Source organism: Pongo pygmaeus, chromosome 3 (assembly GCF_028885625.2).
Source record: "Pongo pygmaeus isolate AG05252 chromosome 3, NHGRI_mPonPyg2-v2.0_pri, whole genome shotgun sequence".
In the NCBI taxonomy this organism is placed as follows: Eukaryota; Metazoa; Chordata; class Mammalia; order Primates; family Hominidae; genus Pongo; species Pongo pygmaeus.
In genome coordinates, this window is record NC_072376.2 from 40,346,202 (window position 1) to 40,360,746 (window position 14,545).

At 45.1% G+C, this 14,545-nt stretch overlaps 1 protein-coding gene across 45 annotated transcripts in view; it reads right to left on the reverse strand.

The window, feature by feature from the left end:
* The window catches only part of APBB2 (amyloid beta precursor protein binding family B member 2), a 398,003-nt gene that overhangs the window by 126,446 nt on the left and 257,012 nt on the right, over positions 1-14,545 (reverse strand). For 26 of the 45 annotated variants that reach the window (XM_063664510.1, XM_054486425.2, XM_063664494.1 and 23 more), the window contains one exon: positions 4,952-5,160. In XM_063664510.1, the coding sequence (XP_063520580.1) occupies positions 4,952-5,160 (209 nt within the window). The remainder of the gene's footprint in view (positions 1-4,951; positions 5,161-14,545) is intronic. The other 19 variants (XM_063664512.1, XM_063664506.1, XM_063664501.1 and 16 more) reach the window with 1 other exon arrangement.

Sequence of the window (14,545 nt, forward strand, 5' to 3'; positions counted from 1 at the left end):
AATGTAGAGGGGGCCAGGAGAACGAGGGCTCTAGAGCTGGCTTTGTCATTGCAACAGATCAACTAACAGCTTCCTTGGCTACGCAGCTGATTTATTTTTTCATTCAGCAAATAGTTAATGAATGTCGTCATGTACTGGGCCCTGTGCACAGGATGAGGAGAACAGGTCCCGACCACCAAGGAGCTTCCTAGTGGGAAAGTGACTTACCACAGGTAACAACACTACAATGGGACATGATAGAATACAGGGCTTTCAAAGCAATGGGGTAAGAGCGGTAGTTCTGGGGAGACAATGGGGTGAGGCCAAATAATTTTTTGGAAGTGACATGCAAATAAAAATAGGGGGGCTATAGTCATTAGAGGACCTGCTGTCCTACTTACTCAGCGTAAATCACTTGGAGAGCTTATGCAAAGGTTCCCAGGCCCCACCCCATTCTGTGATCCCCAGAGGTTCTCCTGGAACCATTCCTCGGCTCACTGGCTGAGAAATACGGCCTGCACATTCAACAGGCCCTGCTCCACCATTCCTTCCAGCACTCAATGTCATCATTACCTGACTGAGTGAAGAAGTTCAGAAAAATGATGGCAGAACGGCCCTTTTATGTTGTCATCTTATTTCTACGTGTATATGAGAATACACAGGCTTAAGGTATTCCACTGGGCACCCTCCTGGGGGGTTAGGCTCTCACGCCGCCCCTGAGGCTGTGAGCACTTCATAAGAACAGGCTGATTTAGGACCAAGAGGAAACCACAGTTTGAGCAACAATTCATTTTCTCGAGCTTCAGACCCGCCTTCTCCATGCTTTCTTCTTTAGAATACCAAAACACCTTCATTTGAAAAGATGGGAAGACTTGGCCACAAGCCAATGGATATTCATAAAAATATTTTGTGTGGCTCTCCGTTCTCTCTAAAATTCAACATCCAAGCAGTTTGCAAGGTAATTTGGAACAAATAAATGGTTTGGGCGGGGAGGAGCACCATGTGCCAAATTTCAGCAGCAAATGCTTCCTGGCCAGTTTATAAACTTTCAAAAATACTGCTGGCATATGCAGCGGAAACATTATCCACTGCGCTTAACACCTCCCAAGTGAACTTTGGAATGTGAAATGTAAAATTTTCAAACTGTAAGGAAGCCTTCAGTTCTAAACTTTTGTGAAGCCTAGTCAACAGATTTAGCACTTAGTTATTTGATTCTTTTTTTTTTTTGAAGCCAGCTCAGAAAAAAGCTGAATAAAATATGCATTTCTAACACAACATATTACAAGCTTCTTCTGTCCCTTAAGATTTTGCTCTCTTCTCATGCTTTGAAATTGTTTGAAATAGATTCTATTTAGGAACCAAAGAAATGGTGTTAGAAAAATAATCATTTCTCTTCAACTGTCATTAGCACCTGAGACAATGATACTAAGAAAGGTCATTTTCTAAAAGGCTCCACATGTGACATAGCCTCCCTTAGGGTGAGTTAAAGGGATTCAAGAGTCTCCAAGCCTCCCAGACATACGATATTGTGAAGTTCGGGGTAGAAATAGGGGCCAGGAGACCTGAACTCAAGATTGACTCTACCATGTATTAGCTGTGTGTCTTGCCCAAACTCCTCAACCTCTCTGTGTCTCAGTGTAAATGTAAAATGAGAAAGACAACTATAGTACCAGACACGTAAGGATTTTGGTGTGTTTTTTGTTTGTTTGTTTGTTTTAAGAGACAGGGTTTTACCCTGTTATCCAGGCTGGAGTGCTATGGTGTGATCATAGCTCACCTGCAGCCTCAAATTTCTGGGTTCAAGTGATCTTCCTGCCTCAGCCTCCTAAGTAGCTTGGGCTACAGGCACATACCACCACACCTGGCTAATTTAAAATCTTTTTTTTTTTTTTTTTTTTTTTGGAGAGATGGGGTCTTGCTATGTTGTCCAGGCTGCTCCTGAACTCCTGGTCTCAAGTGGTTCTCCTGCCTAGGCCTCCCAAAGCACTGTGATTACAGGCATGAGCTGCAGCACCTGACCACATAAGGGTTTTATGGGGAGTAAAGACTTAAGGCATTAGCCTGGACTGTAAATATTTGATTTCTCTTAGTGCCTCTGGTTTAATATTGGTGTCAGCGTCTGCACATCAGCGTATGTGGCAGGCTAAGTCTTTTCCCCAATTCTCCTATTCCTCTTCTATCTGCTCATCTCTTTGCCTCTATGACTTATTTATTTCCTTTTAAATCTGCTTGGTTCTTTGACTTAACGGAGGACCTTATGTAGGGGGAGAAACATGTGTATGATGGGAACAATTGAAAGGTCAGCCTGAAGACTTTTGCCCTGTTGCTTTCTGAGAGTGCTGGATACGAGTCCCTGTCTCTGAAACTTCTAAAAATATGCACCTTTAACCAGCTTCCGTGGAGGGATAAGCCTTTGTCAATACAAATGGTACAGTGAGCAGCAGAAGAGAGGAATGGAACTGATAGAAGGTGGAGATTCTCAGAGTCCTCGGGCTCTAGAGTCCTGGGGTCTGGAGTCAGGGAACTGGATACATCCCACCCTAACCCCAGCCGAGGGACACTTAACTTATTGAGTCTCAGTTACCTCTTTCTTTAAATGGAGAACATACCAGCTGACTTCTCTGCCTCAGGAGACTCCTGAGAAGATCAGATGAAATGTCTAGGAAAATACCCTGAAAACCACAACAGATTTTTAAGAGCAGTGAGGAGGCTGAGCAGCGGGGCTGTGTGGGGGGAACACTGAACTCCAGGGCAGGAGGTGCCAAGGGTGTGCCCTTCTGAGCCTGGGAGGGGCCCTGGGCAGTAGTTAGCACAGGGGTACGATGCAGGCAGAGAGAGGGGGAAGAGTAGGCAAAAACGGGCCCCAGGAAGGGGAGAGATGAACTCTGCTACCTGGCAGTTTTCCCCAGAGCCAGCGCCCACCTGTGCTGCATTCTTCCCAAGACTTCTGCCCAAATCACAGAAACAAAAGGCTAACGTGTTAATCAAAGAAATACAACTCTGAGCTCCGTAAGCCTCAGGATGCCCTCCTTGGAGTCAACACACCCCCGCCTGGGCCTCTGCAGGAAGCCTTTACAAACGACTTCACCACTGCCAGATGCAGAGGACTGGAGATTCACGGCACAAAAACTGTCTCTCTAAGTCAGCCCAATCTCCCCAATCTGGGACAGTGAGGAAGCAGAGCAGGTTGAAATCCCAAAGCCAGGGAAGCTGAGTGGGAAGACCTCTGGCCTAGGATCTGGGAGGATTCAGGAACTCTGAGCTCTAGGCCCAGAGCTGCCACCGGTCACTGGCCTCTCTACACCTCAGTGTCCCTGTCTGTTTAACATATGAATGCTGGCACCAAATGGTGCTTTCTCACCCTGGTGTTCTCTGGCTATAGGGCACTCTCTGGCTGGGAAGATGGTTAAAGGTTTGGAATAGGGAAATGAAGATGGTTATAGGCTTGGAATAGAGGAATGGAGAAAGAGATTCTTGCCAATTGAGATGCCAAGAGAAAAGGTGTACAAATAAGAAAGGGAGAGTACGTCTATGCCTTAGTGAGAATAGAGACTGATCCTGGCCTTCTCGGCTTCTAGGAGGCCCCCACTGTGGTACAGGGGGAATCCCAGGATCCAACTGGGTGGGGACAGGAAGAGGGCTCCTCTCCATGCCAAACTCCTTGAGGGCTGAGACAGTGTTGGTTCATCTTTATCCCCCAGCAAACCTAATGTAAGATGAACAAAAGGCTGAATAAAAATTGCCGAGGGAGTAGGAATTATTATGCTTCAATAAAAAGTTGTTAAAATTGCCCAGTGATAAGCAACAAAGCCCTATATGGGGTTCAGTGGTCCTGAAGCATGTGCCTGATGACCACGGCATGGCACAGGTAAACCAAAGTCCTTGCCTACCAATGAGGGTATGGCTGCCCCAGCCCATCACTTTCAAGTTGGAGAATCTGAGGTCCACACTAGGTAAATGAGAGGCCAAAGCCCTCTAACAGCAGTAATGTGATGAGAATATAGGGCTTACCACCTACCTCCCACAGAAGAACAAGTACATAATCAAAGATTTAGGAAACAAGACATTGTCTACTTTTAAAAACAGGAAGGGTGATATCTGTTGCGAACAGATAAAGAAGCTTCCATAAGTAGTTCCAATGCCCTCATGCCTCAAGGCAAAAGAAGATGGGCTTCTTCAAAGAACCAAGGACTGTGGTCAGAAAGGGGCAGAAATGCCTGGGTGTCAGGGGTCAAAAGAAGTCATTACTTAACTGTGACCTTCTCCAACTCTAATTCTCTTGAATAGTTCGCTTTCGGGATTCACAAAAGTTCACTGTGGAGATCCTTATACTAATAAACACCACAATGACATTTTTTTAATGCCTCAATTCTTTGTTTAAACATCCAGATTTCTTCCTCAGGGACAGCAGAAATTTATGCTGTTAATTGCTTCTAAAATAATGTCACTTCTGCTAAATAAAAAACAGACTTTTAAAAATAGAAATTAAGCATCTGAGGGCTCTCCAGGGTTATTCTTGCAGACATTCCCTCCACACTATCAAACGAGCCCAAGGCTAATAAGATACGCAGTAATTATAATACGTCTGGCCAAGAGATGTTCTTCTGTGTGTAAATATTTTATAGAGCCAGCACCATGCAATGAGCACCATGCAATGGTACCTGCAGAGTAAAGTACTGCCTCAGTGAGCCCTAGGGAATCTTAACCACTTCTCATTAATCAGCCCCTCTTGCTTTCTGTACCTGGAATGGTGTTTCAAGAGACCAAAAGCCATTAAAAAATAAAAACATCCCTGAAAGATGGATATTAACACTATTTACTAAGAGGAAGCATTACTGAGATTTCAAATGCAACATGCACAATAATCAAAAAGCTTACCTTGATGACCTGTTGGGGCAGAAGCAACCAGTGTAAAGAGAAACCACAAGTTACATCTATTCTACTAAGCTGGTAAAAAGACACTCCGTTTTACCTCGTTCTCTGGGGTGGGAGATGGCGTTACAGAACTAAGTGACCCTTTCCTAGAACCCTGGAGATCTGCTGGGATGGAGATGGGTCGTTCCCACTGAGTCGTTCCTGTTGGGATGTGCCAATAATAGGTCCCAGCAATGTCACTGACTCTTTTCCAGCCAGGCGGCAAATCTGGATCAGTCTGAAATGAGTGATCACTCCATATATCTGCTGAAAAATTGGGGGGTGGGGCGGGGAGAGAAAGAGAGAATTTTATTAAAAGAATGTCAGCACTATTCGTCAGCTGAACCCCAAAGGCAGACGTGTCCACAGTCCTAATGATTAGTTCTTCCTGGTATGTTTGTGAAATCCATCCATACTGATGTGTGTGGCTGTACTTGGTAAAACAGGTAATACGGAAACAAGTAAAGAATTGGAAAGGAAGGCTGACACTTGAGAACAGGGACACAAAAGCCTCACTATCAAGTCATCCTATAGCTCTAAGAACCCTATGAACAAGCTAAAGCTCCAAACCAGAATCAATTTCCCAAGCAAAATTCACATAGTTATACACAGTGTACTGAATGCTTTTGTCAATTATTAAGATTTAATGGTTGGCATCGTGTCATTCCCAGCTATAACTCTAATTTTCCTAAAATGCTTTCTGTAAATGAGTGCTGTATTTATATCTTTCATGTGCTTTAAGAATCTCTCTCATTTGATTGGGACACCTACAAAATAGCAATAGTAGTAGTCTTTTATAGTACTCTAGAATTCTTTTTTTTCAAGATGGAGTCTCGCTCTGTCACCCAGACTGGAGTGCAGTGGTGCGATCCTGGCTCACTGCAAGCTCCGCCTCCCAGGTTCACGCCATTCTCCTGCCTCAGCCTCCCAAGTAGCTGGGACTACAGGTGCCCGTCACCACGCCTGGCTAACTTTTTGTATTTTTAGCAGAGACGAGGTTTCACCATGTTAGCCAGGATAGTCTCCATCTCCTGACCTCGTGATCTGCCAACCTTGGCTTCCCAAAGTGCTGGGATTACAGGTGTGAGCCACTGTGCCCGGCCAATACTCTAGAATTCTAATTGCACACAAAAGATTCCCAAGGAAGGCCGGGCGTGGTGGTTCACGCCTATAATCCCAGCGATTCGGGAGGCCGAGGTGGGCGGATCACCTGAGGTCAGGAGTTTGAGACCAGCCTGACCAATGTGGTGAAACCTTGTCTCTACTAAAAATACAAAAATTAGCTGGGCATGGTGGCGCACATCTGTAGTTCCAGACTACTCGGGAGGCGGAGGCAGGAGAAACACTTCAACCCAGGAGGCGGAGGTTGCAGTGAGCTGGGATCACACCACTGCGCTCCAGCCTGGGCGACAGAGTGAGACTCCATCTCCAAAAAAAAAAAAAAGATTCCCAAGGAAAGCAGATTGGAAAAGCCTCGGAAGTCAACAATGGACCAGACTGACTCTACAGACAGGCCAGTGATGTAAACATGCGAAGCAGAGTGTGAGAGACAACAAAGGTGGGTGACTATGGAAAATGGGCAAGCATCTGCAAAGTCCAGTCATTCCAATTCCAGAAAATAATCCTTTAAACACTGCGAGGGCCAAATAAAATACGTCTGCTAGACAATTCCCATCATATCTGGCCTTTCTGCATATCTTATCAGTTTACTGAATATCTGCTGGCTTTAAAAAAATCTCATTTTTGGCCTTGAGTTGACTAGGAAATGGGTGACAGTGCTAGAGAAGAGAGAAGAGAGGGGAGAGGAAGTAGATTGAGACATCCACCAACATGGAGGGGTAATAAGGGAATCACAGGCAGCTGAATCAATGTATGTAGGAAGAAAAACTTTAAAAACTTGAGCTCTAAACCCAGGGATCAATTTTATTCTAAGGATTAGGCTGTTTCCTATGTGGCCATAACAAAAGCAACCGGAGTGCTTCCTGGCAATTCAAAGGAGAACACGAGTGGGCCTGGCTCTGTGCAAGTGTCGCTGCATCATGTGGGCAGGCATCACGGGGGCAGAGCTACCATGAGAAACAGAGAAATCAAACAAAGGGGCTGATGAAGACTGTGGCCACGGATGTGCGTGCATGCAGTCACTTTCCTCATTTAAATCTGCCAGAAGCAAAAGTGCCACTAGTCTCAAATTATGCTGGGAATTTCCCCCTGTCCCCACAGGGAGTGAAGCATAATTAAATAATTTCAAGTTAACCAAATTTTGCAGAAACAACTCTAATCAAACATGTGTTTACATTTCTTTGTCCTGTTTCCTTTTCAGGGGACGAAGGGGTCACTTCTGCTATTATTTTGTTTTCGGCATCTCAACTGGGACACATAAGGTAAGATACATAGGTTTTGGGATTAAGTTGGAGAAAACCCTAGCAAGTGCGTTCCCTCGTCCCGTTCTAGTGGCTCACAGACAGCGAGCTCTGGAGCTAGAAACTGAAAAGATACAAAGAAGCTGCCAGTTACCACTTCTGTGGTTTATGAGGACTGGAGGCCTGAATTTACACATTTAGCCTAGTTGTCTTTACCACTGAGACATTAGCGTGTATGAAGAATAGCTACATACATTACCAAAATACGACACCATGTCAGACCAACGGCAGAGGCCAAGGTTGGTGGCTTTCAAGTTGGGCTGATAAGGAGGTACCTAGAGGTAGCATGAGAGGAACTTTATGCTGAATGGCATGAATCGGACTGTTTTATCTTCAATCAAACCCACCCTAGCTTTACTAAGCTTACGCTGAGATTTTGTTGAAATAAAAAAGGAGGTTTATTCTGTTGCTAGAAATAGGTGGTAACAATGGTGCTGGTGACAGATGCAAAGTAGGCACACCTACAGTATTATTAATAGGTCTACAGTCATTTATAGAATCCCTTCCGTGTTATCTCACGTTGGTTTAAAGGATTTAAGCCTTGTGAGGGTAGGCAGATACCATAACTGTCTTATTCACCATCATATTCGACACCTAGCATGGCAGGTATTCAATCAAAATTGGATGGATGGAGAGATGGGAGGGAGGGAGGGAGGGAGGGAAAGAAAGAATAAATAAAGAAGAAGGAAGAAATGAGCAAATCAATTAGGTCTTTCAATGATGGGAACTGGAACTTGGCACTTAGCAAAAGAGAAATTCTAAAGAAATCAGTTCTGTGCGATTTCACAGAACAGAGCAACTTCATGACCCCCAAGACTTACTAACATTTATCTATCCCTTGATGGCATATGCGAACGTCCTCATGGATAAAAAGAAAAATAATACAATAAATTAGGAAGAGTCCTGGGCTGGAGACCAAGAAATCTTGAGTGAGATTTTGTTTATTTTTCATACTGAGAAGTTCCACAAGGAAAGGCAGGAAATATGCCCAGTGAAGACTCTCAGCACCATCATAATTCATTTTGTTTAACCTTCATAGCCCAATTTGCTTTGTTCTTCTACATAGAGCTACACATATAGGCTGGACGCAGTGGCTCATGCCTGTAATCCCAGCACTCTAGGAAGCTGAGGCAGACAGACTGCTTGAGTCCAGGAGTTAGAGACACAGCGAGGCCCCGTGTCTACCAAAAATACAAAAAATTAGCCGGGCTTGTTGGCACGTGCCTGTAGTGACAGCTACTCAAGAGGCTGAGGACGGCTAGGGGCAGTGGCTCATGCCTGTAGTCTCAGCACTTTGGGAGGCCAAGGCGGGCAGATCACTTGAGGTCAGAAGTTCAAGACCACACTGGCCAGCATGGTGAAATCCTGTCTCTACTGAAATACAAAAATTAGCCAGGTGTTGTGGTGGACGCCTGTAATCCCAGCTACTCGGGAGGCTGAGGAAGGAGAATCACTTGAACCCAGGAGGCGGAGGTTGCACTGAGCTGAGATTGTGCCATCGTACTCCAGCCTGGGTGACAGGGTGAGACTCCCATCTTAAAAAAAAAAGACCCTAATGTGGGAGAATCACCTGAACCCAAGAAGTGGAGGCTGCATTTCAGCCTGGGTGACGGAAGTGCGATCCTGTCTCAAAAAAAAAAAAAAAAAAATTACGCATTTAAATAAGTACTTTGGACTTTATTAAATCAGTCAGTGGTTTTCAACTGTTATCAAACTGGGGAAGAAGGCCAGGCACGGTGGCTCATGCCTGTAATCCCATCACTTTGGGAGGCCGAGGCAGGTGGATCACTCAAGGTCAGGAGTTTGAGACCAGCATCGCCAATATGGTGAAATCCCATCTTTATAAAAATTAGTCGGGCATGGTGGCACACACCTGTGATCCCAGCTACTCGTGAGGCTGAGGCACAAGAGTTGCTTGAACCCGGGAGGTGGAGGTTGCAGTAAGCTGAGATCGCACCACTGCACTCCAGTCTGGGCAACAGAGTGAGACTCTGTCTCAAAAAAAAGGGGTGGGAGGGGAAGAAGATAGTAGTGCAGGTAGGTGGAAGTCCAGGCCTTTCCTGATCTTTTCAACCACAGCAGCACCCATTTTGTCTGTCATTACACATTGGTCTTTATGTATGATTTTCCTTGAAAACAAGTGTCAGTTTTTCTTTAAAATGTTTACTTACAATAAAGTTTAAAACCATAGCTAAGCCAAGAGAACAGTAGGATCAAGTTATCGAAATACCAAGCAGCTGCTTCTGTAAAAGATTTTCAGAATACTGCAAAGCCGCTTAATGGCCGCCCTCCGATGGTTATCACGGCATCACAGTGGACCGACGAGACGAGAGGGAGCACAAGCAGAACAAAACAAAACAGGAGTATTCGACAACGCCAGGCGATTTGAGGAGAAAGCTTCAATTCCTTTTGTTCTCAGAAAATTACTTAGTGAAGCTTTGCTGGAGACAAGCCAAGCGGCTGAAAACTGTGGAAACGAAACAGTGGCTGGCAGCGTCACTGCCCTTCTGACTCTCAGCAGTTTGCTTAAACTGAGCGTCTGCCGTGCACCCCCTTTTGACGGATCTGCTTAGAGCTTTGAAATCACAATGTGGTATTCTTAGTTTGCTGTGGGAATACCTAAAAGACCTCCGCCCTGGAGAATGTTTCTCTATTTGGGTGTGTCATGTGCAACAGTCCTCTTACGGGATGAGATTCGGTACTGGACAGCGTAAAACGCACCGTGGGAACCCATCTCAGAGCGACTCGACTGGAGGACTGAACTTGGACCAACTGCGGGGGCTACTGAAGGCAAGGTTTACAGAAACTGCAGAAATCTAATAAAAAGCCCGCAGAGCATCTTAAAATGCCTCAAGTCACAACACAATAGATTTCCTTCCATACCTCTCAGCTCGGCAAAAATTAAAAAGTATTACAATACCAATTGTTGGCAGGCATGTAGAACAACAGGATCTTGTAGATACTACTGCTCGTAGAAGGGTAATTTGGTACAATCATTTTAGAAAAGAAAATAGTATTAACTAGTAAAGTGGAAGATACCTCTGCTCTGTGACCCAACAATTCCACACTTGGTATGTGCACCAGGTAACGTATTCATATCAGCATCATTGAAATAACCAAAACCTTGAAACAACCTAGACAACCATTTAAAACAGAATGAATTGGCCAGGCACAGTGGCTCATGCCTATAATCCCAGCACACTGGGAGGCCAAGGCGGGAGGATTGCTTGAGTCTAGGAGTTTAAGACCAGCCTGGGCAACACAGGGAGACGCATACCTACTAAAAATTTTTAAAAATTGGCCGGGCATGGGGACTCACAGCTGTTATCCCAGCACTTTGGGAGGCTGAGGTGGATGGATCACGAAGTCAGGGGTTTGAGACCAGCCTGGCCAACATGGTGAAACCCCGTCTCTACTAAAAATACACAAATTAGCCGGGTGTGGTTGCATGCCCCTGTAGTCCCAGCTACTCAGGAGGCTGAGGCAGGAGAATCACTTGAACCCAGGAGGCGGAGGTTGCAGTAAGCCTAGACTGTGCCATTGCACTCCAACTTGGGTGACAGAGCAAGACTCTGTCTCAAAAAATAAAAAAAATAAAAAAAATTAAAATTAAATAAAGACAATGAATAAATTACAGCAGAATAAATAAATGAACAAAAATGAGCTATATACAACAATATGGATGTATTTTACAAACATATCATTGATCAAAAAGAAGACAAAACAGAATATATTAATTAAGTGTCCACGCCAAGTCCAAGAACTAAACTACATTGTTTAGGCATATAGATGTAGATGGTAAAACTATAAAGAAATGCAAGGATACAGTCATCACCAAAAACTGGAGGATGAATACCTGGAGTGGGAGAGAGACAGGGAAGCTCACAGAGAGGTTTCTCAAGGACTTCTGGAGTATCAGAAATGCTTTATTTCTTCACTGGGCTGGCAGGGCCATCGATGCTCCCTATACAATTATGTGTTAAGCTGTATGTTTACATGTATGGGTGTTTCTCTATGTATGTTGTTTTGTACAATTAAAAAAAATACCTCAGTGGAGTTTTGAGATCAAAAGTTTCAGTTGTTTCTTAAACAGAGATATGCCGGAATAGAAAGCCGGCCTAGTCGAGGTATTTTTCAATACCTAAAAGATAATCCAACCAAAAAGAATGGATTCATTCAAGACGCCTGCTGGCTCCAATGAGACCAGGAAACCACAGGAGAGTCTGTGAAGACGCGATACGGCTTGGTGCAGCCATGGCTTGGTGCAACCGCATGGCAACCGAAGTGTCAATGCGGTAGGGACCTTCGTATCGTGGCTCAGCCACTCCCTATCTGAGTGACCTTGGACAAGTTTCTCAACCTCTGGGCTTCAGATGCACATCTGTAAAACAGGAATCATACATAGTACCTGCCTCACTGGGTAGTGTATAAAACACTTAGAATAAAGGTTGGCACGCAGCAGCCGTGTTCACTGCATGGATGGTCACTGTTAGTGTTATCATCACCATCACTAGAAATTGTAGGTCTCAAGAAGCCAATACTATAGCAGCACATTCGAATCACTAAAGTCACAATATAAGAACATGTTTTCATAGGTCCCAAGGAAAATGCTCACTACACAATCTCTAGGGTCAAATTATCATCATGGTTCAAAGCAAAAAGATCTCTGTAATCCTAGCACTTTGAGAGGCCGAGGGGGGTGGATCACCTGAGGTCAGGAGTTTGAGACCAGCCTGGCCAACACGGTGAAACCTGTCTCTACTAAAAATGCAAAAATTAGCCAGGCGTGGTGACAGGCACCTGTAATCCCAGCTACTAAGGAGGCTGAGGCAGGAGAATCACTTGAACCCAGGAGGTGGAGGTTGCAGTGAGCCGAGATTGCACCACTGCATTCCAGCCTGGGTGACAGAGCGAGACTGTCTCAAAAAAAAAAAAAAAAAAAGGACAAAAGATCACTTTCTGGTGACTTTCATTGGAGAAGAAGGTCAGTTAGGCTCCCTCAGCAGGGCCAGACTTCCAGGATCTAAGGAGATCAGGCAAGTCCAGATTCTACCCCACCTGCCTTGCTGGCTGTCTTCCTCATCATACACTGTGTGTGCCCCTGGCTGGTGACGCCTCTACTGTGACAAGACATCTTCTCTTTCTCCAAATATCTCTCTTCTCTCTCAATTAATGTGGAAGCAAAAATATTTCATAATTTTTAATTTAAATATTTCATAATTTTTAAAATAAAGATTGATGCCCTCATTCTCCATTTTTAAGCAGACTTGTGAAACTTCTAGGTTTCTCTCAAACATAAACCAACCCCAGATGAATAAACTTGCTTTGCATTTGTACATGATTCTGAGCTTCCCCCTGACTGTGGGTCTGAGGCCTTTATTCGGAAAAAAGTTCCCCATCCATTAAATCAAAGCATGTTTTCATACATATCGTTATATTTAACACTCACATCAAATCCCAGCTAGAAGTCAAGGGTGGAATCCAGGTCCTTCAGGTCTTGAATGCAAGTGCTATCTTCCCGCTGGGATGTTATAAAAGCTACTAACAGTAACAGCAACAACCACAAGGACACTGACGCCACTAGGTGCTGTATCACGCGCCCTGTGTCCTTCGTTGCAGGAGCTTGTGGTTTGTCATAGCTGCCCTATGAAGGAGGCACTATCTTTATCCCCATTTCTAGGGCTCAGAGAGGACAGCAGATGGGTTTACAGCCAAAAAGGTAAACTATGTCCTGATATAAAAATGGATTTTAGGCCAGGTGCAGTGGTTCACGCCTGTAATCCCAGCACTTTGGGAGGCCAAGGAGGGTGGATCACCTGAGGTCAGGAGTTCAAGATCAGCCTGGCCAACATGGTGAAACCCCATCTCTACTAAAAATACAAAAAAAATTAGCCAGGCATGGTGGTGGGCGCCTGTAATCCCAGCTACTTAGAAGGCTGAGGTAGGGGAATCACCTGAACCTGGGAGGTAGAGGTTGCAGTGAGCCGAGATCATGCCACTGCACTCCAGCCTGGGCAACAAGAACAAAACTCCATCTCCAAAAAAAAAAAAAAAAAAAAAAAAAAAAAAAAAAAAAAGGATTCTACTTTTTCAGAGACCTGAGAAAAACCCAGATAGACAGATGGACAGCATTGGGAAATCAGAAGATGAATAAATAGGGATGACAACATAACCAAACAATGGCTACAAGGCTGAGGCTATGAGATCCACTGCTGGCTTGACCATGGTCAAATGGTGTGTCATAGCACCGAGATTCGCCCCGCAGACTGGCCCTGAGCCCCAGTCCACCCCGACATTCTGGGGATATTAAAAATGAGAACACTTCCAACTCAGACCTCTATCCAGGGGCCTCCTCCTTTAAATGCCTTTCCCCCAAAATCTGCTCTAGTAAATCCAGGGCAGCCACTCCAGCTGGCCCATATATTTCTAAAACCCTCATGCTAGAAGCCTTAAAGATCAAATTCCTCTCTCCACATGCTGCAGAGACTGAGATCCACATGCTTCTCCACCTTCCCTCCTTTCTAGTCTCCTGTCATCACTGCCTCTGACCGAAGGCACTGTCACCTGCTGACAGGGGACAGGTCAAGAGTGGGAGCTGAAAGCCATCGGTGTCCTTTCAAAGGGGCTCTGCAGCTCTTCGTAATTTTTGCTTTTTGTTCTTTTGTGAGGGAACAGGAAGCAGGGCCTGGAAGTCAAAGAGTAAAAATAGCAAGGCGAAGAGCCTCACAAAGTCTCTCTTGTGCTAGGAGCCTCTTGGGCCAAAAGCAATACTTGGCCCGAGAAAAAGGAGCCCGTCTGTGAGCAGCAAGGACCAGCTCTTTCCAGGAGCCACCTCAGGCGCCAGGGCTAGGGGCCTGGCTTCTGAACAAGGACCACTCTCGGGTGGGGCCAGTGTGTGATGCAAGCCCACTTCTAATCACCCTCTTCCCCCTAGGCTCACCTGCAGAAATCCAAGGGTCAAATGAAAACAGATTTGCTTCTAGCAGCAGCTGGAAATTTCCTCTCCTGCTGCAGAGGGCACAGGAAGGAGGAAGGGGTGAGCTGAAAGTCTAAATTTAGCAAGGTCTGTACTACAGAGCACAAGATTTCCCTCGGGTCCTCAGGAAGGCAATCGCTCCCTTCCTCACCGTTTGTGCACCCAGGGCTTTGGGTGTGAAAGGCACGGGGTGGAGAGGAAAGAGGGAAGGTGGCTTAATTCATTCAACAAATGCTTCCTGTCTACTCTGTGCCAG